A 25,366-nucleotide genomic window follows, 5' to 3' on the forward strand; every position below is an offset into this window, starting at 1 on the left:
GCAGAGCACAACTCTACACCCTGCAGCATACAGTGCTACACCCTGGATAAACCTGGGACTCCATTGGTTCCAAAGTGTCTTTGGAGACATCAGCTGCTAAGTGGGCGACATCGTTTGATCATAGCTCATCTCAAGGCTTTCATTTTATTTCTAGATGACCCATAGTTGCACCTGGATTAAAGGAAGCCATAGCTCATGTCAATGTTTTCATTTTATTTCTAGGAGATGATCCGTAGTTACATCTGAATTGAAGGAAGCCATAGATTATGGCAGTCCTAGGATGTGTCATACTGTTTCTTGTTTGTTATCTCACTTCTCAATTTGTTAGAATGTACATTGTGAAATGTTTCGAGAAGATTTAAGAACCTCTAGTTTCAGAATCACTTGTACACTGCAATAACAGAGAATGTTTGAAACGAATATTTGTAGTTTCAGATTCACTTGTACACTGCAATAACAGAAAATGTTTGAAACGAATATTTGTAATTGCAAAAAAATAAAAAGACTAATTTAAAGTTGGTTTTGTTCATTTATTGTTTATCTGTACATTACAAAATTTGGATAATAAAAATTCATATGTACATCGTAGGACATAGCAAAATAAGGTTTAAAAGGCAAATAATAATACCAATAAAATAATACCAATAACAAGGTCTGTCATAGAGCCCGAAGATTACTTATGAAGGCAGTATTACACGTCGCTACACAGCCCCTAATGCGATCTACATATTTTGCTACATCCAGCGCAGGCATAGTCGTTGTCCACCGTTGGTCTATTTTGATTTTTTTTTCGCCAGTCTACGTCTGTCCTCGGTAGCAAATTTTCTTTTGGCAAATAACTTCGTTTTAAATTACTACTAAAATTCTATCCAGACATTAACCGTTTTCCAGCTCGCACGTGATCAGAGTCATACACCATAAACTCAGTGGAACAACATAAAGAGATCAATTCAGATAGTGTCGAATCGGTATGGCATAAGAGATAAGATATTGTTGTAGCCCCGCCATGCACACCGCCATCCAAGATAGTGCAGAAGGTGCGCACTATTAGTGACTAGACTAGGAAGGATGTTGATATTAGAAAGGAGAGAACGATTTCCGCCCAAGTCTAGAACCGATATGAAGATGCTGTGCTCAAGGCAGATGTTCGATGTGTTTGTCATGTCTCCATGTAAATAAACATGTATGTCTCGTTGAGTTGCCTCCCTTCAGTTATTACAATATTTATTTAGTGATACATTTACAGCATGACAATCCATCAATCAATGTAATGTAAAAAGTAAATTTAAATGTATTTACACTGTCAACTGTAACATACTACAGAGTGTATGAAAACCTTAATTAAAAAACATTACATTTCAGAAATACTTTACCAGCGTCTGCAAGGCATCTTTTATAGTTTAGAAACAGTACTGGTGGGAGTCTAACCTGTTACAAGCCTTAGAAATATATCAAATACTGTATTTATTACTATTGTACATTCTTATGACATTGTATACCCTGTAGTCAGAGTGGTAAGCCAACTATTTTGAAAGCGAAGCGCTGACTATAGGAACAAATTCGTCTTATTTCACCAGATATTTAGGGATACATCTTGCTCAATGTAACTGTCACATGACTAAGGTATAGTCTTTATTTTTGGGGAAAAGTAAATGTTTTTGACACCTGGAAAAAGTCTAACCCTACACCGCGCAAATGGATAAGTAAAAAGCTTTGGCCTAAGGTCTGGAAGAAAGGCGTACCAAACAACATATGGCTGGTTCTTCTACCAACAAAGTCAATGTTGCCTTAACCTGCGGTACATGTGGACGATACTGTCTGTTAGAAAATGTCCCTACAGTCCCATGAACAAAGTACCCTACTACAAGACGAGACGGAGATTGAAGCACTTCAACACCATAATCAATAAATGTTTAAACACCATAATAAATAAATGTTTAAACACCATAATCAATAAATGTTTAAACACCATAATCAATAAATGTTTAAACACCATAATAAATAAATGTTTAAACAACATAATATGCTTTTTTTTCCACTCAATATTAAATAAATTAGAAACATTGAAATTAGGTTTTTACTTCTATACACTTACAATTCGCTATAAGACATTTCTGGCCGACACTATTGATAGCTCTCAATTACTGTTTCCTCTTGTTATTTCAAAGCTTATATTAACTCACTCTGTCTGGTAAAAAGTTTGTACACGTTATTTCTCCCACATCCATTCTCGGATCAAGCTGAAATTTTTCACAATTATTTCTTTTACCTGTCAACACAAGAATAAAAAAAAGTAACCAATTAGTTAATTTAATATTTGTAATTAATTATTTTGTTTGGTATTTCAAACAAGGAATAGAACTTTAGTTTTTTAATGACAGATAATAATGATTAAATATTTTGAACTAAAATAGGAGGGAGAACCTCCTAGCACTATGGAGCTCCGACTCGGCAACAGTCAGACAGAGCAGAGTTTGCAATTAATTCCTCCTATTCAAACCTAATCTCATATTCAAATAGTTTATTGTAGTATAAATTTAAAAGTATCAGACAGCACTTTCAGATAAAGTATATAAGACTTTGGCCCTGAGATATAAATTATCAATTAAAAATGTTACATTTTATTTACAATGTTTAAATCATTTTGTACACCACTTCATAGTTTTGTAAAAGAGAACATTTTAATGCCATTGTGCAACATTAACACCAACTCGGGTTCAGCACCTCAAATCAGACTTAGGCAAAGACATACACACAAGAAGTAGATCAAATTCACAATTAAAAAAGTATTCGCCATATTACTCATTACGTCTGTCCAGAGGTCACGTTGACAGCTGCCTGTGTGACGTTCTTCAAGAACTCTGCTGGGAACTGATCGAAGTGGAAGAAGGCGTTACCCCAGGTGGCAGTAGCCAGCACCAGGATAGGAGCACCTATGATGTTCAGAAACAATCCACTTGTCACCTAAAAATGTGAGATAGATAGATAGATAGAATGTAACTTTATTCCCTCGAAGTTACACGCTCAGACGTAAACTAAACTCTAGTTCAGTGGTTCCCAAACTTTTTCTGTGACGAAACACTTCCCATTTTCTGAGAATGTAGCGGAATCCTTAAATTATTTCCCATTTGTTTAACAATTATCATAATGAAACTAAATAAACCATATTCTAAATTTATAGATTTTGTTTTATTTTCAAGTAGAAAACTACCGTATAATAAAATAGACAGACATTAGCCTCAGGAAAAAGGAAGGTCTAATGAGCTTGATGGTACAGTGTTCTTAAGGAACTTAACTTTTTGATATTAGGCACGATATTATAAGCTCATTCTGCTATCTGGTGGGGCAGCAAGCCGCCTGGTTCTAGATACGAGTATATACTTTACTCGTGTTTCAACATAATAAAAAAACGAGTGCTTCTCACAAATAGATTGTAGTAAATAAGTACCGCAACATTTACTTGTTTTGAAATAAAAAGTACTTTTCAAACATAATGTCTACCTGAAATCATCTAGTGGTTGATGTTTGTACTTTTGTTCCCTTTTGGCGAAAAACTAACAGAGAGTTGTTCCCCTTTCAGACCATACGGTTTATAGGACAGGTGATGTGAAGATGATCTGTTTCTTTGGCCAACGGTTAACGAGCAGGGTGTCACGTAGCGAACACATTGACAACCGCCTTTACTTTCTTACTTACTTACTAAAGTCAGGTACCCAGTAGAGTTGGGTGGACTCAGGAGCGCCTTAAAAATCCCGAAATTCAAAATCCCAGTCTTCACCGAGATTCGAACCCAAGTTCAGAACCCAAACGTCCTCGTAAAAACTAATACCATAAAGTCAATTCTTCTTTTTCATATACTTCGGGCTACTTCATGTGTAGGCCTGCTAGTTATTTGTACCAATAGTTCATGGAACACCCATGTTGAAGCCTCGTGGAACCCAATTGTACATCCATGCAGAGCCTGCCAAGACACTGATCCCAAACATTATTAGCACTTGCTGTTCCTTTGGAGACTGGGGGGGGGGGCACTGTTGTGTGGGTGACATCGTTCCAATTTATGCTAATGCCCAGCCTTCATATTATATATATATATATATATATATATGAGATCATCCATAGATACATAAATATTAATGTGCTAATATTTTCTTGGTATGGGACTGTTTCGTGTGTCAATAAATTGAACAAAACGTTTTCTATGTTTAAAAGTAAAGAACCTAATTAGGTCAGCACAATGACCAACCGACTTTTTTTTTTCTCCACCTTATGTCAAGGTTGACTCAGAGAAGCGTCTTAAAAATTCGGAAATTCAAAATCCAAGTCTTCACAGACATTCAAATCGGTTCGGAATCCAAGCGCTTTACCCTCAGCCACCTCGTTCCCATAAACATTTTTGTTTTGACGCATTCAATTTTTTTATTTTCTGTAAATCTTGAACAAAATGTTTTATTGTTTGTCATTTTATAACAGTCTGCTACTCACCATATCTATGACGCGAACATTCCCACTTGCAAACACAATAGCATTGGGAGCCGTAGCTACTGGCAACATAAAAGCAAAGGAGGATGCAACCGCCGCCGGATACATGAAAAACAAAGGATTTATCTGCAGGCTTATAGACTGTGGAACAAATGGAGAGTAAGACTTGAGTCCAAAACTAAACAAAGCAGATACAAGCATTGTAGGAACTATAAAGCATAACAAGTCAAACATTTATTGTTTAAGTTCGTTACTAATTTAGGCATACTTTTTTAATCTTAACTTCTAAGTAACAGACTTTCAGTTAAAAGTATCACTATTAATGCCTTCAAACATCTGACAATACAGTCCGTCAACATTTGCCACCGAGCTAGTGAGGTCAAAGGTCGTTTAGAAAGATCTCGACCAATGTTCAAGTAGGAAACATGAAGTCTTCAAAGTTTTGCTGAGGTCTGATGTGAATTATGGCCCGATAATATTTTATATACAGCCCCCAAAAGAATGAAACCAATAAAGCGTAACAGAAAGTCGCGATGGTAATTACTCATGTATAATGTTCAAGTTAATTACTAGACATACAAAAGGTGAATTGATGATTAAACTTGTATCTACAGTATATTTATAGTTCTTTAATTTAAAAAAAAAAACAACTCATGCAAAAGCCCACGAATGTAAGAAGTACTTACTAGTTGGGCTAGTATAGGCATCATTAGCGTGGATATTGCAGTGTTGCTGATGAACTCTGTAGCGAAACACACGACGTAGCTGATGATGAGTAAAATCAGCCACTGGTCAAGGGCTTTCAACAAAATCAGTTGGTCACCTAACCACTGTGACAACCCAGTCACCTGTGAGACAACAAAAAATAAACAAGTGATACATAAATAACTAATAAAAGAAAAACATACACAGACCTTTGAACAGTGGCGGAACATCCATGGTGCGAATAGGTTCAATGAGCCCGGGCCCACGACGATTAGGGGCCCATAGTCTGTGGCGTAGCAACAATAGCGCAAGGGAGTTGAATGCACTTGGGCCAAAAGCTCTTGAGCAGTTGGGGCCTATGTGAGAACGCCGAGTTAGCACTGAAGGAAAAAAAAAGTACTTTCGTGGATGAGAATGGATTATAGAATCTGAAAAGCTCCCTCATAATATCCAAAACGTTACACGAAACTTTCTATTAGTTTTAAAACATGAACCATGTGTTTGAAGCTAGAGTTGATATACCAGCAGCTTGTAGTATTCAAATGTAAGGACCTGTTCTCCATCAGGCTTTTGATCGTGGTTGTTAGCTCTATTGTACGTTTGGGGGAGGGGGGGGACTATAGTTGCCAGATCGTTCCATTGTTTTCCTTTTATGTTCCTAACCCATTGTAAGTATTAGTATTAGTGGAGTGGGAGGAAGAGAGAGCTTGATGTAGAAACTATGAATGCGTTGTGCTGAAAAAATAAGGAAAAGGGCAGAGTAACAATTGCAATTAGGTCTCTAGATATAGTTCTGATGGTCACGAATTAATGTTTCGACACAACTACAAATTATTCAATTTTCTTAAAGCTTAATCTCTTATTTTTTATTTTCTGTATTTATAATATTTAAAATCGTTTTTTTTTGTTGATTGAAGTCCATACAAGATGGTAACAGACAATGGAAATGTTATAAAACTTATTTATCTGATCCGACAAAGTTGAAGTGCAAGCCTTCATCAAATTGTGTTGCTGTATTATGTAAAAAAGTTTCAGTCAATATTAAACAAGCTAAAGAAATATCGGTAACGTGGTTGTGAATGAATGACAAAACCGAATTGGAGAGCAGATCTAGAATATAAAGAGACGTATAAAATTGATCATGGAATAGTACATACAATATTAATATAGCTCATAGTTTTTAAAGAAAGTAAATACAATGATATTAAAACAAAAACCTGTAATAAGGGTTTAAAATTGCTATGAATATTGAAATCTAACAGGAAAAAATATTAAAGAATTTCTATGACACAGAGCAGGTTGGCTTCACTTTTTGTTTGACAAACGGACAAAAGGTTAGAAATAGATGCACTGGTTACTGACTTCGCTACTGAGAAGGCCTGAAAAATATAAAATGATGGTAGAAGAAGTAGATTCTAGGTTGTATCAATATTTAAACGTTTTAGTTTTAGTAATGTGAATGTGTTGAATATAGAACTCATAAAACGCTTCTTTATTCATTTTGAAACATCTTGTAGTCATTTTATTCTGTTAAGAAACTGTACAAACATTCACTTTTAAGATCCTTTGACTTGTCTTATACCAAACGTATTGACATAGTTACTAATAAAAAAAAAAGGTACACTACTTGCATTGGAATGTCTTTTGGCAAATGTACCAATACATTCAAATACTTCAATTGTTTTGTTTAACTTTACATTCATCTTATTCGAAAAGGGGGCTCATCAACATATTCTTGCACCAGGGCCCATGGGTACCTTGCTACGCGATTGCCTTTGAAGTAGTCAATAAGGCAAAATAAAAGATCTAGCAAACATTACTTCGTTCCTACAGAACTATCACATTTTAATTAAGTTAAGTGGACCCCAACCCATCTACCGAAACAATGATTGAAGTACAGGTTTGGTTTTAAACTTGCCAGGAAATTGAAAGCTTAGTTGTTGAGTTTTGTGTAATAATTGTAATGTCTTCGATTCTGAAGATCAAGGATGAGTGAATGTTTAACATGATCACGCCAACCCAGTTGCGACATACATATTTTTCAGCATCTCGTGCAGACAAAGCCCTTGTCCGCCGGTGCTCTATTTGAGATTTCTTGATTAGTATAGTTACTAAGTGCTAAGGGATAGCTAGTGAATAAAGTCAATTATTTGTTTGAGTGGAGTATGTAAGTAAGCCAATGAAGTAAGATAATGAAGTAAGATAATGAAGTAAGATAATGAAGTAAGATAATGAAGTAAGATAATGAAGTAAGATAATGAAGTAAGATAATGAAGTAAGATAATGAAGTATCAAGTAAGCCAAATAAGTAAGCCAATGAAGTAAGCCAATGAAGTAAGCCAATGAGGTAAGATAATGAAGTAAGCCAATGAACTAAGATAAAGAAGTAAGATAATGAAGTAAGACAATAAAGTAAGACAATCAATTAAGCCATATATTAGATTTACCTTAGAAGCGTGTGCAATGGCGTACCCAGCCCCAAGTAATAAATAAAGTGACCAAGGCATTTTGTCGTGTACTTGTTGCCAGCTTAGTAAAGGCGTCACCCTTTGATAGGAAACTGAATAGGGAACAAGAAACACGAATAGGCATAAAACTAGAGTAACCTAGTTGAATGAAACACATGCCTAGAACGAGGCTATTCATAAGTGAAATAAACGTTAATATGGGCAAAGAAATAGTGAGAACAAGAGAAGTGGTCGAAAGAGAATAGAGAAAAGATGTTGAGAAGGGAAGAAAACAAGAGCGTGGAAGTGAGGAGAAAATAGGGTTGGAAACCCAGATATGGATGGAATGTGAGAAAGATATGGAGATATTTTGAGATTCAGAGAAAGATATGGAGATAATTTGAGATTGAGAGTAAGAGATGGAGATATTTTGAGATTGAGAGTAAGAGATGGAGATATTTTGAGATTGAGAGAAAGAGATGGAGATATTTTGAGATTGAGAGAAAGAGATGGAGATATTTTGAGATTGAGAGAAAGAGATGGAGATCTTTTGAGATTGAGAGAAAGAGATGGAGATCTTTTGAGATTGAGAGAAAGAGATGGAGATATTTTGAGATTGAGAGAAAGAGACAGAGAGAGATAAGATGAAGAAAAAACAAAGGAAGAAATAAAAATAATATAATGTCGACAAATAAGAGAGGGGCAAAATAAAAATTAGAAGAACAAAAAAAATAACTAGAAAATATAGAGAAAGAGAGAAGAGAAAGAAAAAGAGATAGTGAGAGAAACATAAAAGAAAGAGAAGTGAAATCAATGGATTCGAAACAAAAAGAAAAGTTAGATTTTAAAAGAAGACAATAAAGAATGTTAAGAGATTAGAGAAAAAGAGACTATCTAAAGAAAGCGAGAGTAAGAGTAAGGGATGCTGAAGGGAAAGAGAATATAAACGAAAGAGAGGAAAGAGAATATAAGAGAGAGGAAAGAGAATATAAGAGAAAGAGAGGAAAGAGAATATAAGAGAGAGGAAAGAGAATATAAACGAAAGAGAGGAAAGAGAATATAAGAGAGAGGAAAGAGAATATAAACGAAAGAGAGGAAAGAGAATATAAGAAAAAGAGTGACAGAGAGATAGGTACAAAGACAAGACACAACATGATCTACTGACTCTGAGTAGTCTGTTTCTTAGCGAACACTTTCGGAATGGAAGACGGAATCACAAACAACAAGATCCCAAACACAACAGACGGGGTGGAGTCACTCACAGACCTGAAGAGAGAGAACCACTCAACATCAACATCATAGTACAACACACAACTCAACATCAACATCATAGTACAACACACAACTCAACATCAACATCATAGTACAACACACAACTCAACATCAACATAATTTAATAACACACAACTAATTATGAACATAATATAACAACAAACAACTAAACATTAACATATTATATCTAATATATAATAACATGCTAAAAATCTTTTATGGACTCTACACCTTATACAGTGCATTTGAAGTGCATTTGAAGAATACCATACAAAATGCACAGCTTACTTCAAACCACTCTAGAAGTCAATGTAAATCTCACCCTTTCTTAAACCAAGTGGCCCAGCCTCCAATGCCGCCCATGTCTCGTGTAATCCATAATGCTATCAATAGTACAAAGCACACGATAATGGAGCCTTGGGCGTATCTGTAAGAGGGTAATACAAAAAATGTTGTTATTACATCCATTTTAGGAGTTAAGTCTTTCTACTGTACGAGGCCGCAAAGTAATGACTTCAAAACTTAAAGGACATGTTCAGGTGAAAGTAATGACTTCACAATTGCACAATAGCAGTTTGACTTAAAGTAGTTTTTAAGAAATCTAAAACTCACACAAGTTTTGCATTGATGATAATCTTTCTGTTTTCGTGTCATGAGATTTCCTTAGAAGAGAGTGTTGTTGTCAGAGTAAGCTTGACCTCAAACGTGTCAATGACTTTTAAAAAAATCTTGTTTGTAACATTCTGTATTTTGTTTTTTACAAATTCAATGAAGCTGCTCATTAGCCTGGTCATCTGGTATGCGCTCTAGATTTATGGCTCTATGGTCCGCGGTTCAAACCCATCCCGCCGCAGTTCCAGACGTTGTTCAGAAAGTTTGTAATAATCTTCAAGTATAAAGGAACGATCAGAGCTTCTCAAAGAAACAAACTTACGTGACCCCACCAAGTTTACGATATTCCTCCGCGATCATCGCCTTCACTCTTTGTAGACGTTGTGCCTTTTCCTTCGCTCCACAGCAACACAAAAAGCATCCGCCCCTGAATAATAAAAATAGAAATGTGAATGTTCTGACGGACAATGACGCAATGATCGTAGAGCTATTTGCCGTGAAGTGTCAGATATATGTCAGTCAGTGTTTTAGTGTCAGATATATGTCAGTCAGTGTTTTAGTGTCAGATATATGTCAGTCAGTGTTTTAGTGTCAGATATATGTCAGTCAGTGTTTTAGTGTCAGATATATGTCAGTCAGTGTTTTAGTGTCAGATATATGTCAGTCAGTGTTTTAGTGTCAGATATATGCCAGTCAGTGTTTCTGTGTCAGATATATGTCAGTCAGTGTTTTAGTGTCAGATATATGTCAGTCAGTGTTTTAGTGTCAGATATATGTCAGTCAGTGTTTTAGTGTCAGATATATGTCAGTCAGTGTTTCTGTGTCAGATATATGTCAGTCAGTGTTTCTGTGTCAGATATATGTCAGTCAGTGTTTTAGTGTCAGATATATTTCAGTCAGTGTTTTAGTGTCAGATATATGTCAGTCAGTGTTTCTGTGTCAGATATATGCCAGTCAGTGTTTTAGTGTCAGATATATGTCAGTCAGTGTTTCTGTGTCAGATATATGCCAGTCAGTGTTTTAGTGTCAGATATATGTCAGTCAGTGTTTTAGTGTCAGATATATGTCAGTCAGTGTTTTAGTGTCAGATATATGTCAGTCAGTGTTTCTGTGTCAGATATATGTCAGTCAGTGTTTCTGTGTCAGATATATGCCAGTCAGTGTTTCTGTGTCAGATATATGTCAGTCAGTGTTTCTGTGTCAGATATATGCCAGTCAGTGTTTCTGTGTCAGATATATGCCAGTCAGTGTTTCTGTGTCAGATATATGTCAGTCAGTGTTTCTGTGTCATTGGAGTAACTTACCTGCACTTGAGAAACACTATCACCATCCACAAGTACATGGCTAGTACCACGATCAGGGAGAGCGGCAGGCCGTAGATGAGCCAGGTACTGAAAGTCACTGGACAGTCCAGTCCAACTTCCTCAAACAACCTTTTTAGTTAGTAGAAACCACAAAAATATGTCAAGCTACTCAACGAAAAGGGTATTAGAGAGAATGAAGTAGATTTACAATGAGAGGACGAAAGAAACACATACATACAAGTCTTAAATATATTCATTATTCCATTTGCTAGGACAAATTCGTACAAATGTTCCTTCTTCCCTGGTTCCATTAGACGGCTTGCCTGAATCAGCTAGGATAACCAATGACTTAACACGAGTTTAAATTCCTAAATGATTTGCAAGACTACATTAACACATGTATGATGTAATTATCTTCTCATTTTGAAGAATCGACTGTCTGCATGTTTGATAATTAAGCCAAATTTCGTATGTCTTTGTACCTAATTTTTCTTCCATAAAGAAGTATTACAATAAAACTCTTTAGATATTTTCAAATTTTAGTTTTAAATTTTGTTAAGCTTACTATTCCCGTCTTGTGCAGCTGATAATTATTAGTAGCAAAGATCTCTTTTGACTAAGACATACGAAAATTTACTTAATACTTGGGAACGAAAAATTCTTACGAAACTCTTAGTGCCATACAGGATGAAACAGGGTGGGGGGACACGCACTAACCATGAGATATATCAATTGTATGAAAACCCACCAATAGTGACGGAAATAAAAAAAAAAAAGAACAGACTACGTTGGGCAGTCACCTTGAAAGAATATCAGATAACAGAGGAGCGAAAATCGTTAACAGGCAAAAAACCAAAAGGCAGGCGACCCAAAGGCAGGCGACCCAAAGGCAGGCGACCCAAAGGCAGACCCCGAATGCGATGGATTGATGATGTGGAAGCAGATCTGCAACAGCTTGGGGATGAAAGGCACAAGAGAGATCTGAAAGGACGGATGTGTTGAAGCAGGCCATAGCCCTCCAAGGGCTGTAGCGCCACTGGGATGGATGGATGAAAGATCTATTCTGGTCTTGTAGTCTCAGAGATATTTCTATTGTCATACTTCGAACCGATTAATTCCTTTTTAATTTAGTCTGCATGTTGGACACTAGTATTCAGTCTCTTACTTTTGTGCTGCGGCAAAAAAGATCAGATTTGGTCCGGTGCCGGTCAAGCTTGCGGTGCCCCCGATATTAGCAGCGTACGCCACGGACAAAGAGAGCGCCTTACTTAGCCTCGAAAGCTCAGCCTCTTCTTTGTGCTCTTTCTTTTCCAAACGTTCATATTCATGTTTCCCGGAGTCTTCTCTGAGGATGGCAATGAAAAAAAGCGACAGAGTATTAGGAAAGTAAATACATGTACGGATATATATATATATATTTCACAAGTTACGGTGCGCAGAGGCTTAGTGGTTAGCGCTTGACTTCTAAACCTGGGTTCCTGGATTCGAATCCTGGTGAAGACATTTTGATTTTCGGGATGTTTGGGGCTCCCCTGAGTCCACCCAGCTTTAATGAGTATCTGAATTTAGTTGGGAAAGTAAAGTCGTAGGTCGTTGTGCTGGCCACATGACACCCTGCTCGTTAACTGTTGGCCAAAGAAACAGACGACCTTAACACCATCTGCCTTGTAGATCGCAAATACTGAAAGGGGGACTTGTATTTAGTATTTTCACGAGTTGGAAGAGGTGCGGAAAAGAAAAGGGGCTGAGATGGAAAATGTTAATTTTGGGAAACATCAAATTATATTACACAATTTCTTACATTTAAAAAGATAAAAGTGGTTGGTGGCTACTCATATTCTGACTTGGGAGTGAGGCCTTCTAGCGTGACAAGAAAGCCCTATGAATTAATCCACTTCTCTTATTAATTGATATAGCTTATTACGAATAGTGCATGTAACCTTTCTTTGTATAAGCCAAATACTATTTTTTTACAAAAGCTTGTATTAACTCTGTCTGTCTGTCTGTTTGTCTGTCTGTGTGGTAAAATGTTTGAACATGTTTTCTTCTACTTCCATCCTCGTATACAGTTGAAACTTTGCACAATTATTCATTGTACCCGACAAGAAATGAAAATTATTTAATTAATTATTGCTGATTTATTTTATTTGATATCGAAATAATGGGAATAAATGTTACTTATTGAGAGATGCTTATGTATATATGGAGTTAATCCCCTTATTGCTTTTAAAAGTTCTTACCCCCACTCCTCATTCTGGGATTTAGTTGAAATTTTGCAGAATTATTTACAGTCGATAATAACACAAGAATCATTTCAAAAATTAACCAATTAATTAAGCAATTAGTACTATTGTATTAATTTTATTTTATATAACAGAAATAGAGCTAAATCCTGCTACCTTGTTATAAATGGCAGTAATTAGCGTTTCTTTCCTTTAGAAAGCTTTGTTTTTCAAGAAATAATCTTTTTTCCTTTGCTTGTAAAGTAAATTTTTAGACGATTGGCTTTATTATAATTTATTTCAGCACTTTTCAAATATGAAAAACCCGTACGCTGAGCTTTGTTTGTTTGTTTTACATGTTTCGGATGTTCCTTCAGAGTTGAAGATAGTTTACTTCCTAGTCGAAACCTCACGCAGGACAACGGGGGATGGGAGCGGGCTGGGTTTGAACTCAGGACCATCGATAAATCCAAACAACAGTCCAGCGCTCAAACCGCACGACCAGACAGCCATTCTATTACAGATGTACTAGCAATAAAAACTCTATCGCTCTCCTGTAATGTCTGTTTTTGGAATTACCTCAAAGAAGTCCTCCCTTCAACGTCTAGCATTTGCATGTTTTTAAACTGCTTGATTAGTGCTTGGACAATGGTCATCATCATGGCCGTCGTAGCTGTGTTAGAGATCCACATAGAAAGAAACCACGTGACCATGGTGATTCCGAACAACAGACTAGAAGACAATATACAGAAAGAAAAAGAGAAAAATCAAGGCTCTTTAAACCAAAAGTCAAAATATTTTATGCTTTATCGAACCAAAAGTCAAAATATGTTATGTTTTATAAAACCAAATGGAGATTAAACTGTTGGTTAAGTTTTCATTTATTGATTTAACTTTTAAACCATCTTTTAGAACGTAATTGTTTTAATGTAAGCTCCATACCGTACCACTTAGGCTCTGCGCCGACCAGTCGCAGAACTAGAAGTGTGACTCTTTTTGGGATATCCCAGACCTCTAAAGCAATGGCAACAGTCAGTCCACCAACATACAGCATGGAGGTGTCCTGAATTAGATTCACAAGACAAAACATATCACCAACACGGCATTAAGGATTCCAATGTTCAAATATAAAAGACAAAGGCAAAATGAAATTAAATGTCATAAGAAAAACAAATAAAGAGCATGTTTGGTTTTGGTTTTAGGCACATCGGCACAATTTTAGGCCATGTCGTGCCTGTAAAGAGCATGTATTCACTTTAAAAAAAACTTTGCTACACAAACTTCATAACCAAGGAATGTTGTAGTTCAAGTTTGTGTGTGTCTCAAACAAGAACTTTGGTGTATCTGGTGTACAGAATCAAAGACGTGTTGGTGATCTATGTTGTTGTTTTTTTAAGTTCTATGATTATTTAGTTGTCAATTTTGTGCATTGAAGAATCCAATGTTCTCAGCTCTTCCAGTTTGTATTGAGCCAGGCAACATTGAAGCTCCATTGAACAACGTTTACAAGTGTTCAAGTTTGCTGTTTCTGTTGCAATTGAGGTTAAATAGGGTGGGGGGGGGGTTGCTTGCCCTTCTCTTTTCTCACCTGGGCCTAGGACGGGCAGATGGCGGAATGGAGGCACCTTGCCACCCAATGTGTGGGAGGATTTAAGTCAGAGCCAAAGCCAAAGTCAAAATCTAAAGTCATAAGACTAAGTCTAAGTCTAAAGTCTAAGTCTCAGTTAGACATTGTTAAGATTATTGTGACTTTCTCCAATAGAGACTCACTGTCTATTCAGAACAAAATGTAAAACCTAATTAAATACCTCATTCTTACCCTTCTCCCTTGGTTGGCTATTTATTGAAAAGCATTCATGTTATCATTCTTCTTTGTATGATTGATATTGGGTTCAAAGTTCGTGTCACCATTGCCGACAACTCGAACTAACACACAAACACATTACCATTACAAAACAACTGTGGCACTATTATCCATTACCCAAGCTACATGCCATAGAGACTTTGATTTGACCTACATTGAAGTACACGCCGGACACTTCACGTGCAGTCAACACTCCTAAAAGTGGAAATACCACGACAGGGATCAGAGACGTCACACCAATGGGCAGTGCCTCAGTTATCCAATAGACGGCCATCACTGCGATCGTGTAACCACACTTGGCTTGGCGCTCATACTGTAATCACAGAGACGCACAGAAAAAAAATGTAAAAGCCAGATGAGCAGCTTATATCAATCTGTATGTCTGGTAAAAAGTTTGTACACGTTATTTCTCCCGCACCTAAAATTGGGTCAAGTTGAGATGTGACTCAATCATTTCTTTTTACCGGACAAAATAGGAAAGAATAAAATAAAAGACACATTAGTTATTTAACTATTGGTAATCGATTATTTTGAATGGAAATAAATTTTACTTGACTGATCTGGTGGTATAAGTTTAATTAGTCCTCTTTATACTTTACAGAGAGTTTGAAAGTAACAATAGATAACTATAAGATTCATGGGCGTAGCCAGGCCCCCCCCCCCGAAATGAAATCCCCCCCCCCCCCGTGGGAGGGGGGGGGAGACGGACTTTAGTGACTGATTTTTTGCTTTGATTTTGTTTATTTTAGGTAAGATTTTAATACTAAACCATCACTTGCCCAAGTATAGCCAAGGGGGTTTTGATTTTAAAACCCCTACCAGGGGGTTTTGAGCTTAAAACCCTCTACCAGGGGTTTTTGCACTTAAATCCCCCTCTTCTATAAAACAAAACAAAAAAAATGCAAACGACAATCCCCAAATTTCAAGAGCACAGTTAAGGAAAATTTTGATTTTAAAACCCCCTCCATATTTTTACGATAAATCCCCTCTTCAATATGAAAAAAAAAGCAAATTATGCACTCAAAATGTTATAAGCGTAGCTAAATGGGTTTTGACTCAGTTTTAAGTTTAAACTCCCCTCCAGTGGAGTTTGAAGCTAAAAAATACATTATCAATAAAAAAAAAGCAAACTACACACTCTAAAATCTATGAGCGTAGCCAAAGGGGTTTTGAGTTTAACCCCCCCCCCCCCCGCCAGCGGGATTAGAATCTAAAAAATACATCTTCAATGTAAAAACGAAAAGGAAATTACGCACTCAAATGCAATGAGCGTTGCCAAAATGGGTTTTGAGTTTAAATCCCCCTCTAGAAGGGTTTGATGCTAAAAAATACCTCTTCAATATAAAAAAAGCAAATTACACACTAAAATTATTTGAGCGTAGCCAAGCCAATTGGAGTTTTGAGTTTAAACTCCTCTCCTCCAGATGGTTTTGAGTTTACATAGCGTTTTGAGGTGGAAAACCTCTATCTTCAATATTATTCTAAAGCAAACTACAGTTACCAAATGTTATGATCGTAGCTAAATGGGGTTTTGAACTAAAAAAAAAACAATAACAAAGTCCTGAGATTTTTTAGTTTAAAACCCCCAACAGATGATTTTGACTATAAAACTTCCCTTTTCGATATAAAATCTAAAGCAAACTAGTCACCTTATTCCAAGAGCGTATTCAAGAGAGGTTACACATTTCTACCAATGGCGGGGCTCCATAAATAAAGAGCAGTGAATAGTCCTCTGCCGAAATTTAAAAATACTAAATGTGGCTCAACAAAGATGGCTAAGACAGATTTTAGGAGTCAGTTACAGAGATCGGGTCTAAATGAAGGAAATCCTATGCCGAACTGGAAAACGACCCCTTAATAAGATTGTGACAGAGCGTCGCATGAGGTTTGCGGGACATTTTCTCCGACAAAATGAATTACGCATAATAAGAAATGGGATGATATCCTAGTACAACTTGGCGCCACATATTCATGGAGGTCCTCAGAGCAAGTGGGAAGAGTCTTCAGACATTACCAGTGACAGATTTTTGTGGAAACAGCTTGACGGCAAATGCTCCGAACGGCGCTGGAGGGTCTAAGTCAGTAAGAATAGCACACTAGGTTTTTGAAATAAGACTTTTTAATAGCAGGAAAATGCACTGTAAATACCTCAGAATATACATTTTGTTGACATTCAATACCAGAAATAGTGCTCTTGACGGCAAATGCTCCGCCCCGCGCTTGGAGGAGCTCCTAGCGCTCCCCTAGACCTCCTTGCTAGCAATGGATGGGAGTCAACACTTTTTCCACTAACTAAAGGAAGAACGTATTCTAGGGTACAATAAACGTGTTTCGAAAGAATGAAGAGTCAGAATGTAATAAAGATTATGTACACACACACACATACATACATACAAACATTTTGTTGCGCGGGGGGGGGGGGGGGGCGGGGGGATTTCCCCTAACCCCCCCCCCCGAAAAAAAATCTTGGCTACGCCCATGAATTATGATTATATAAAACCTTCTATTACCATAAGCTATTCCAAACTAATCGATAAAACTACGCTTAATATAAACCTTGTTTTTTAAATAATTTTTAAAAATATTTTCTTGTCTTTATTCTTTATTTAGAGCGTCACCATTCATCTAGAATAATCTAGATCTATATCAAGCTTATAACGCTCTTGTCCAGGTGTGTATGTCTATGGCGGCCTCAATTTGCACAATTCTGAATTTTATTCAGTCTTCAATGCGTAAGATTTTTACTCTCTGAACTGACATTGTATATAAATTATCAGTTAGGTAACCAAGCGACTGAAGTCATACATTCCAAACATCGCAGTCACTCAGAGGTTAAAGGTTACAGAACATCCAATACATGTTTTCTTTTTCTATTTGACGTTCAATCTAAAAAGTCCAGAGGTCTATTCCAGATCTAGCAGACACATACCGCATTAACACAATATAAAGTCCCTGGAAACAAGCTTATGCAGCTTCGTGTGTACTGTGGGCAGCGGGGTCGCATTTATTATACCAAGTGCTACGCATCACTGTAATATTAACACGTGATCAGCAAATTACATTAAACACGTGATCAGCAAATTACATTAAACACGTGATCAGCGCATTTGATTTACTACGTTGTAAGCTAGCGATAAACAAGCGGAATCTCTGGTTTAATCTGCCCGACCAAGAGTCTAATGCGTTTGTTTTTTTTTAACTGAAAGATACTTGCATGACATACCTGATCATCTATCAATAGAATGATCGGCAGGAAGACAATTGGTGTCAGAAGTACAACAAACAGGTACCAAGAAGAGAGAAGGTGTGTACGCCTGGAGACATCTTTGTTGGACAGAAATGGATGAACAATGACAACTTCCGGTGAGCTCGTCTTCTTGGTGACGCCTTCATCCCAACTAGAGAAAGAGTTAATGGAATACAAATGAAGCTATTGCAATTAACAAAACTGTCTTCTGACATTGCCAGTGTCAGGTCTTTGTGGCGACAGCTTGCCACCCAAAGCGCCAAATAGCGCCAAAGGATCTAAGTCTAAGTAGGTAAGTATTCTATATATTTTGCCTGATAGCAATAATTTTCACAAAAATTAAATTAAAAAAAAAAACAAACACTGTATGTTGGAAGCTTATATTTAAATATTCTACCTTGTTTTGTTCATGGTGGGAGTATATCCACCTTCCACGTACAATGAGTAATTATCTTCATCGACTATAGTCTCGTCATTTAGTGTCACGCCATTTGGAGGGCAGTTATCTGCAAATTTTCTGAACGATGTAAGATGGATATCATCGTGTGCCTGGCAATGACCATTTGACAGGTTGAAAGGGAGGTACTCAGAGGGTAAACTGTCTACTTCCGGTTCAAAATCCTCCAAATGGATTATTTTTTCACTTGGATTGACTACGTTCTTAGTTCCGATCATGTCTTGATAACTGCCTTTGCTAAACCTTAATCAAGAAAACAAATTTAGTTTATAAAAGAGACAAAAGAGTTATTTTTATAAAATACACTCAAATAATCGATTTTCATACGTTTGCGGCGATAAAAAAGAGGGGCGGGGAGAGAATGAACAATCGTCTCTGTATTCACCCGTCACTTAAAAGCAGGGCCGGGCTTAACCATTGCGGGGCCTATTTGAGAAACGGATTGCGCAGGGCCAAGTTTGGGTAGAGATACGTATGACGTATAATAAATGAATATTAAGAGTTTGAATTAGAAAATAAATTCGTCAATGCATTTTATTCAATCTTTACTACGTACAGAATTACTTTACGAGCCTTGCGTGTAGCGAAGTCATACAGTATATCATAAAAATGCAGAAGCGTGTCAAGAGATAGTGACGAGCGCTAAACGTAGAAAAGATGCCTCAGCTGTCTTCAAGCGACGCCTTGAATAAAGTATGGTGCAGATATTTTCACCCACATAGATGTAAGGTTGTCTCTACAGATGGTGATGTCACGCTGTGCTGGATCTCAAGATGTCAACAATAATGGAGAATGAAGCATTGACCTTGCTATACAAGCTATTGATGTTAAGTCCGAATTGGTCAATGATAAACTAGGCTCTTTAATAAATACAGTTCTAGTAGAAATGTTCAGGTTATTTATTTTGATGAGATGTCAAGCTATGTAGGGTTCATTAAACATGTAGGTACTTATTTATGTAGGCGTTGTCTACGTTGACAAAAGGTGTTGAAGCACAAAGTTTGATTGAGATTCTTTCTTGACTTTACTGCCTGGAGAGCAAAAATAAATAACTTCCGTGTGTAACAGTCACAATCGTGTGTAGAGGTCAACCAGTGCAAGACAAAATGCAGGCCCAGGCTAATTCAATGACAATGACCTTAGTTGGATACTTGTAAACTGAATAATAACGTGTTGACTCACTGGTTACAATTTAAAGTAGCAGCGGGTAACAATAAACTTGAAAGTTACTACTTGACTCTCTAAGTCCAGAGAAAAACTAACAAAATACGTGTAGGCCTACTGTCTCAAAAGACTACTGGCTTCAACAGCTCAAAAGAGACTACTTAACTCAAAGTTACTACTCGACTCTCTAGGTCACTACTGTCCATATCGGACAAAAAGATACTACTGACTGCACTAAAAGTCAATTTCAAATGTCATTCAAATTGCAAGAAAAGTCTAAAGACACATTCAAATAGCAAGGAAAGTCTAAAGACACATTCAGATTGCAAGAAAAGCCTAAAGACACATTCAAATAGCAAGGAAAGTCTAAAGACACATTCGAATAGCAAGGAAAGTCTAAAGACACATACAGATTGCAAGGAAAGTCTAAAGACACATTCAGATTGCAAGAAAAGTCTAAAGACACATTGAAATTGCAAGGAAAGTCTAAAGACACATTCAGATTGCAAGAAAAGTCTAAAGACACATTCAAATAGCAAGGAAAGTCTAAAGACACATTCAGATTGCAAGGAAAGTCTAAAGACACATTCAAATAGCAAGGAAAGTCTAAAGACACATTTAAATAGCACTGAAAGTCTAAGGACACATTCAGATTGCAAGGAAAGTCTAAAGACACATTCAAATTGCAAGGAAAGTCTAAAGACACATTCAGATTGCAAGAAAAGTCTAAAGACACATTCAGATTGCAAGAAAAGTCTAAAGACACATTCAGATTGCAAGAAAAGTCTAAAGACACATTCAGATTGCAAGAAAAGTCTAAAGACACATTCAGATTGCAAGGAAAGTCTAAAGACACATTCAGATTGCAAGGAAAGTCTAAAGACACATTCAGATTGCAAGAAAAGTCTAAAGACACATTCAGATTGCAAGAAAAGTCTAAAGACACATTCAGATTGCAAGAAAAGTCTAAAGACACATTCAAATAGCAAGGAAAGTCTAAAGACACATTTAAATTGCAAGGAAAGTCTAAAGACACATTCAAATTGCAAGGAAAGTCTAAAGACACATTCAGATTGCAAGGAAAGTCTAAAGACACATTCAGATTGCAAGAAAAGTCTAAAGACACATTCAGATTGCAAGAAAAGTCTAAAGACACATTCAGATTGCAAGAAAAGTCTAAAGACATATTCAGATTGCAAGAAAAGTCTAAAGACACATTCAGATTGCAAGGAAAGTCTAAAGACACATTCAGATTGCAAGGAAAGTCTAAAGACACATTCAAATTGCAAGGAAAGTCTAAAGACACATTCAAATTGCAAGGAAAGTCTAAAGACACATTCAGATTGCAAGAAAAGTCTAAAGACACATTCAGATTGCAAGAAAAGTCTAAAGACACATTCAGATTGCAAGAAAAGTCTAAAGACACATTCAGATTGCAAGAAAAGTCTAAAGACACATTCAGATTGCAAGGAAAGTCTAAAGACACATTCAGATTGCAAGAAAAGTCTAAAGACACATTCAGATTGCAAGAAAAGTCTAAAGACACATTCAGATTGCAAGAAAAGTGTAAAGACATATTCAAATTGCCAGGAAAGGCTAAAGACACATTCTAATTGCAAAAAAAAGTGCAAAGACACATTCAAATTAATTGCTAGAAAAGTCTAAAGACACATTCAAATAGCAAGGAAAGCCTAAAGACACATTTAAATAGCAATGAAAGTATAAAGTCACATTCAAATAGCAATGAAAGTATAAAGTCACATTCAAATAGCAATGAAAGTATAAAGTCACATTTTAAATAGCAATGAAAGTATAAAGTCACATTCAAATAGCAATGAAAGTATAAAGTCACATTCAAATAGCAATGAAAGTATAAAGTCACATTCAAATAGCAATGAAAGTATAAAGTTACATTCAAATAGCAATGAAAGTATAAAGTCACACTCAAATTGCAATGAAAGTATAAAGTCACACTCAAATTGCAATACAACTCTAAAGACACATTCAAATTGCAAGATGTTACGGTCGTAGCGCAGCACGGTGTGCATGAATAATTGTGCGAATTTGTGTAATGAATGGAAGTGAGGTTGAAAAGGAAAAGCCGGGAGTAATTGACAGGAAGAGAGATGAAATGTTCGTATTTACATAACTTGTTGTAATATTAAAGTATTTATAGAGTAATAACCTGAGAGTCTATTATTATTTCGAAGAGTCTTGTGTCGTAACACAAGACAAGTGTAAAGACACTTTCAAATAGCAAGGAAATTGTAAAAAAAAAAACTAAACGTTCATTATTATCATTAGTATTTAACAAATCTGTATTTTTTATATGCAAAGTATTTTTTTAACTGTTAGTAGTTTGTGTATAGAGAAAACAATAAATTTATTGCTAAAAATATTTTGTATAATTATTTTAGAGAAAAAAAAGAGTCACTTATATATCCTTATTTTTTCAATTAAAGTAAATAATTTAAAAAAGGAGGTATTTTTTTCATGAAAAAAGAAAAGCCCCAAATATATGTAACTTAAGAAAAAAAAATCGGTTAGTTAGCAGCCGATACAGAGTAGACAAGGGTAGAAAACTTTGCAAGCTGCTATTTATGCTGACAATTATGATGAAATCGGATTTTCAGTATCTTTTTGTTCATTTTTGATATCTTACATGTGACAGACCGATGGACAGCCAAACCACTGAAAATAAAAGCGTCTATTCCCCTTTTGGCAACGGCAAATTACTGATACATATATTTTGTTTTTATAGCTCTGTTCACACAAACACACGAATTCACGCCACACTTTTTTTTTTGTGGGGGGGGGGGAGGAGAAAACATCAGTTGGTATAGTGTCTACAATGGCGAGATACGCATCAGTGCTTTAAAAAGGAAGGAAGTAGGCCTATAGTTTGTACAATTAATCATTCGTATTTAAGCTTCATATCTATAGACTGCTTCCATTCTTGGGGAAATACCGGGGAAAAAAATTAATACAAAGGCTTAATAGAAAATTCGCGTTTTGTTTCCCGACGTAACGTAAACCCCAATGTGTCATTGCTTTCAGTGTTATTGATTGTTCGGTGCGAGGGACTCTATAATAAGAGAGGACATAAAGTAGCAGAATAAACATTGACATGAATCTAATGTATTCTAGGAGCAGAATTTCAAACTCATTCATTGATATTGAGTATATTCTCAAAAGAAAGTATCATGATACAATCGTATTACCATTCTGTCTGTTACTAATGCAGCAAGAAACTTTTGCACATTTTAAAAGGAAAACTCGATTTTGTTGTGAATTAATACACACACATACACACGCACACATAGAAACACATGTGATAACAGGGGTTAAATGTGAAGTTCAGGAATGCGTGAAGCATTGTATTAAATATGGCAGAAGTAATCGTAAATTTTAAAATTGTAAACAGTAGATCAGTGGCGTGACTTGATGTGGGTCTAGAGATGAGAAGACAATTTTACGAGATTAGTAAATATAATTATAATGCCTATATATATATAATTGCGTACTGCAAAGATGGAGTTTGGTATTTTGTAATTATTTCTGACAACCTCACGTTTATTTTATCAAAAGTTATATCACATCACCCAATGTACAAACGTTTGTGGGAGATAATTAATTCTACAAAATATAACAGATCAATTAGAAATCACAGAAACATTGAACAAACACTATACACACACACACAACATAATTCAATTTCAATAATAGATTCATGAATGTAGACTTAACTTGAAGCTAGATTCTTAATGACTGATGAACTCCGATTTAAACTTGTCACCCCAGTTGTTGTTGTTGTTGTTGTTGTTTTTTTAAGGTTTCAAAGCTAATTTTGGAGGTTCTAAACTTCCAGGCTCCCAATTTGTAAACTAAACTTCCTGTTTGTCCATCTCTTGGGACCTTGACGCATGCAGCGCGTGACACTTACGAAATACCCGAATTCCATTAAGGATCCTTAGATATCTACAAACAGCGATGTCCTTGTGACCGCCTGTAGTAACAGTATAGAGGGACTTCTTATGGTCTGGCAGTTACGTTGGGCAGGGCACTTATTCCGTATTGGAGACGAACGTATGCCAAAGGCAGTCTTTTTTTTGTGAGCTAAAAGGGGGTTGACGTAACAGAGGTGCCCCACGGAAACGCTTTAAAGACCAGCTTAGGCGCCAACGTGCCTTAGAAGAGAGCACCTGGTGGCAGATGGCTTCAGAACGAGACAGCAGGAGGTCACTTACAAAGGCCGCTGAATACACATTTAAGACCAAAAGAAAATCCGCTGCTGAGGACAGACGCAGACGGCGAAAAGAAAACCTTAATCGACCACCGGTGGACAATGGATATGCATGCGCTGGATGTAGCAAAATATTTAGGTAACAGCTTAGGCTGCGTGGCCACAGGAAATACTTCATTACTCATTTATCTTAGGACTTGAAGACAAGACTTTCATTTGGTGATAGAAAGTAATATTATATCGTATTTCTAGTTCATGGAAAAAGAGCTATGTGCAGCACATATACACATATATATATATATATATATATATATATATATATATATATAGATAGATAGATAGATAGATAGATAGATAGATAGATAGATAGATAGATAGATAGATAGATCTGTGATGTATACAATCGATACAACCCTTATGATAAATTACAACACAATACGAAGTTGTTGTTTATAAATGTGAATCAAGATTATGAAAATATATCACAATTTTGCAGTACATTTTCATCTACGACGCATAGTTATCAATAGCTCTCTATTTAATGTATCCTGTGTACAGAACATTGGTATTGATTAGCTATGATAGTTAAAAGATTTGCGATTTGATTTGATTAAGTTGAACTAGTTGAATTTTGATCTAATAAAATGTTGACAGAAAAAGAAATTCTGTAGGCAATACTCATTTGTACACGCCACAAAAGTCTCGTGGTTCAAATCCAACCATGGCTTCGCTTACCTGTAATATCTGTCAAAAAGTAATTTACAAACTCTTTCGAAGATTGTCAATATTGGCTTTTCTCATAGTTCAAAACTAATTTAAATTTAACTCACTTAACTTTGTTCAAATATATCTCATTGCAAGACAAACATAGTGAGATACTAAATTTGAAACTGCTAACATAATCAAATGCTGCAGGTTCTATGTACACAAAGTCTCCAACAGAAGAATCTACGGATGGAAAAGGTTATTGATTCAAAAGAAAATAACCGCTTAATTTATACGTCTCCATTTTGACAATCACGTGATCCAGGAAGGTTAATTTACATACTTATACATATACTTATCGCTTCTTAAAATGATTGACTTAATCAAGTAGCGATTTTTTTTCCTTATTTAAATACACGGATGTTGTCTTCATTAGATTTCGTAAAAAATAAAAAAAATATATAGGTCATGGGGCGAATGGGATTTCCCATTGCTTTGTAACTATCAGCTCCTTATTTTTTTTTTTTAAGTTCAATGTGTTCTTTATGTAAGTGGTCATTACACTCTTTAGCACAATGGAAGCTCTTCTTAGGGATAGTTTTCTGGGAAAATTACCCAAGAGTTGTTATAACCATTCGTAGTGCA

General features: G+C 36.1%; 1 protein-coding gene across 3 annotated transcripts; it reads right to left on the minus strand.

Moving 5' to 3' along the window:
- Positions 1-515: 515 nt before the first annotated feature.
- Positions 516-25,104, minus strand: LOC106075244 (Na(+)/citrate cotransporter-like). Of its 3 annotated transcripts, XM_056005694.1 has the most exons (16): positions 24,752-25,104; positions 18,550-18,852; positions 18,129-18,303; positions 15,060-15,218; positions 13,989-14,104; positions 13,621-13,773; positions 11,985-12,164; positions 10,820-10,948; positions 9,838-9,942; positions 9,226-9,330; positions 8,797-8,897; positions 7,632-7,744; positions 5,166-5,327; positions 4,483-4,620; positions 2,803-2,964; positions 516-2,269 (listed from the first exon to the last, which is right to left on the minus strand). In XM_056005694.1, the coding sequence occupies exons 2-15, from the start codon at positions 18,825-18,827 to the stop codon at positions 2,806-2,808; spliced, it is 2,073 nt and encodes a 690-aa protein (XP_055861669.1). In that variant the 5' UTR covers positions 18,828-18,852; positions 24,752-25,104; the 3' UTR covers positions 516-2,269; positions 2,803-2,805. The 3 variants fall into 3 exon arrangements, with proteins under 3 accessions (XP_055861669.1, XP_055861670.1, XP_055861668.1); XM_056005695.1 differs by having other exon boundaries at positions 516-2,964; positions 24,847-25,103; XM_056005693.1 differs by having other exon boundaries at positions 516-2,964; positions 24,752-25,103.
- Positions 25,105-25,366: the final 262 nt, after the last annotated feature.

The sequence above is a fragment of the Biomphalaria glabrata genome, chromosome 12 (assembly GCF_947242115.1).
Source record: "Biomphalaria glabrata chromosome 12, xgBioGlab47.1, whole genome shotgun sequence".
Lineage (NCBI taxonomy): Eukaryota > Metazoa > Mollusca > Gastropoda > Planorbidae > Biomphalaria > Biomphalaria glabrata.

What these genes read in the sequence shown, in the direction of transcription:
- LOC106075244 (XM_056005694.1), bottom strand. Translation starts at nt 18,827, where the DNA reads ATGATCGGAACTAAGAACGTAGTCAATCCAAGTGAAAAAATAATCCAT. An exon ending in TGTCCGGCGTGTACTTCAAT is followed by an intron (nt 14,105 to 15,059) that starts GTAGGTCAAATC and finishes AATCTAATTCAG; the next exon opens with GACACCTCCATGCTGTATGT. An exon ending in CCATTGCACACGCTTCTAAG is followed by an intron (nt 5,328 to 7,631) that starts GTAAATCTAATA and finishes GTTGTCTCACAG; the next exon opens with GTGACTGGGTTGTCACAGTG.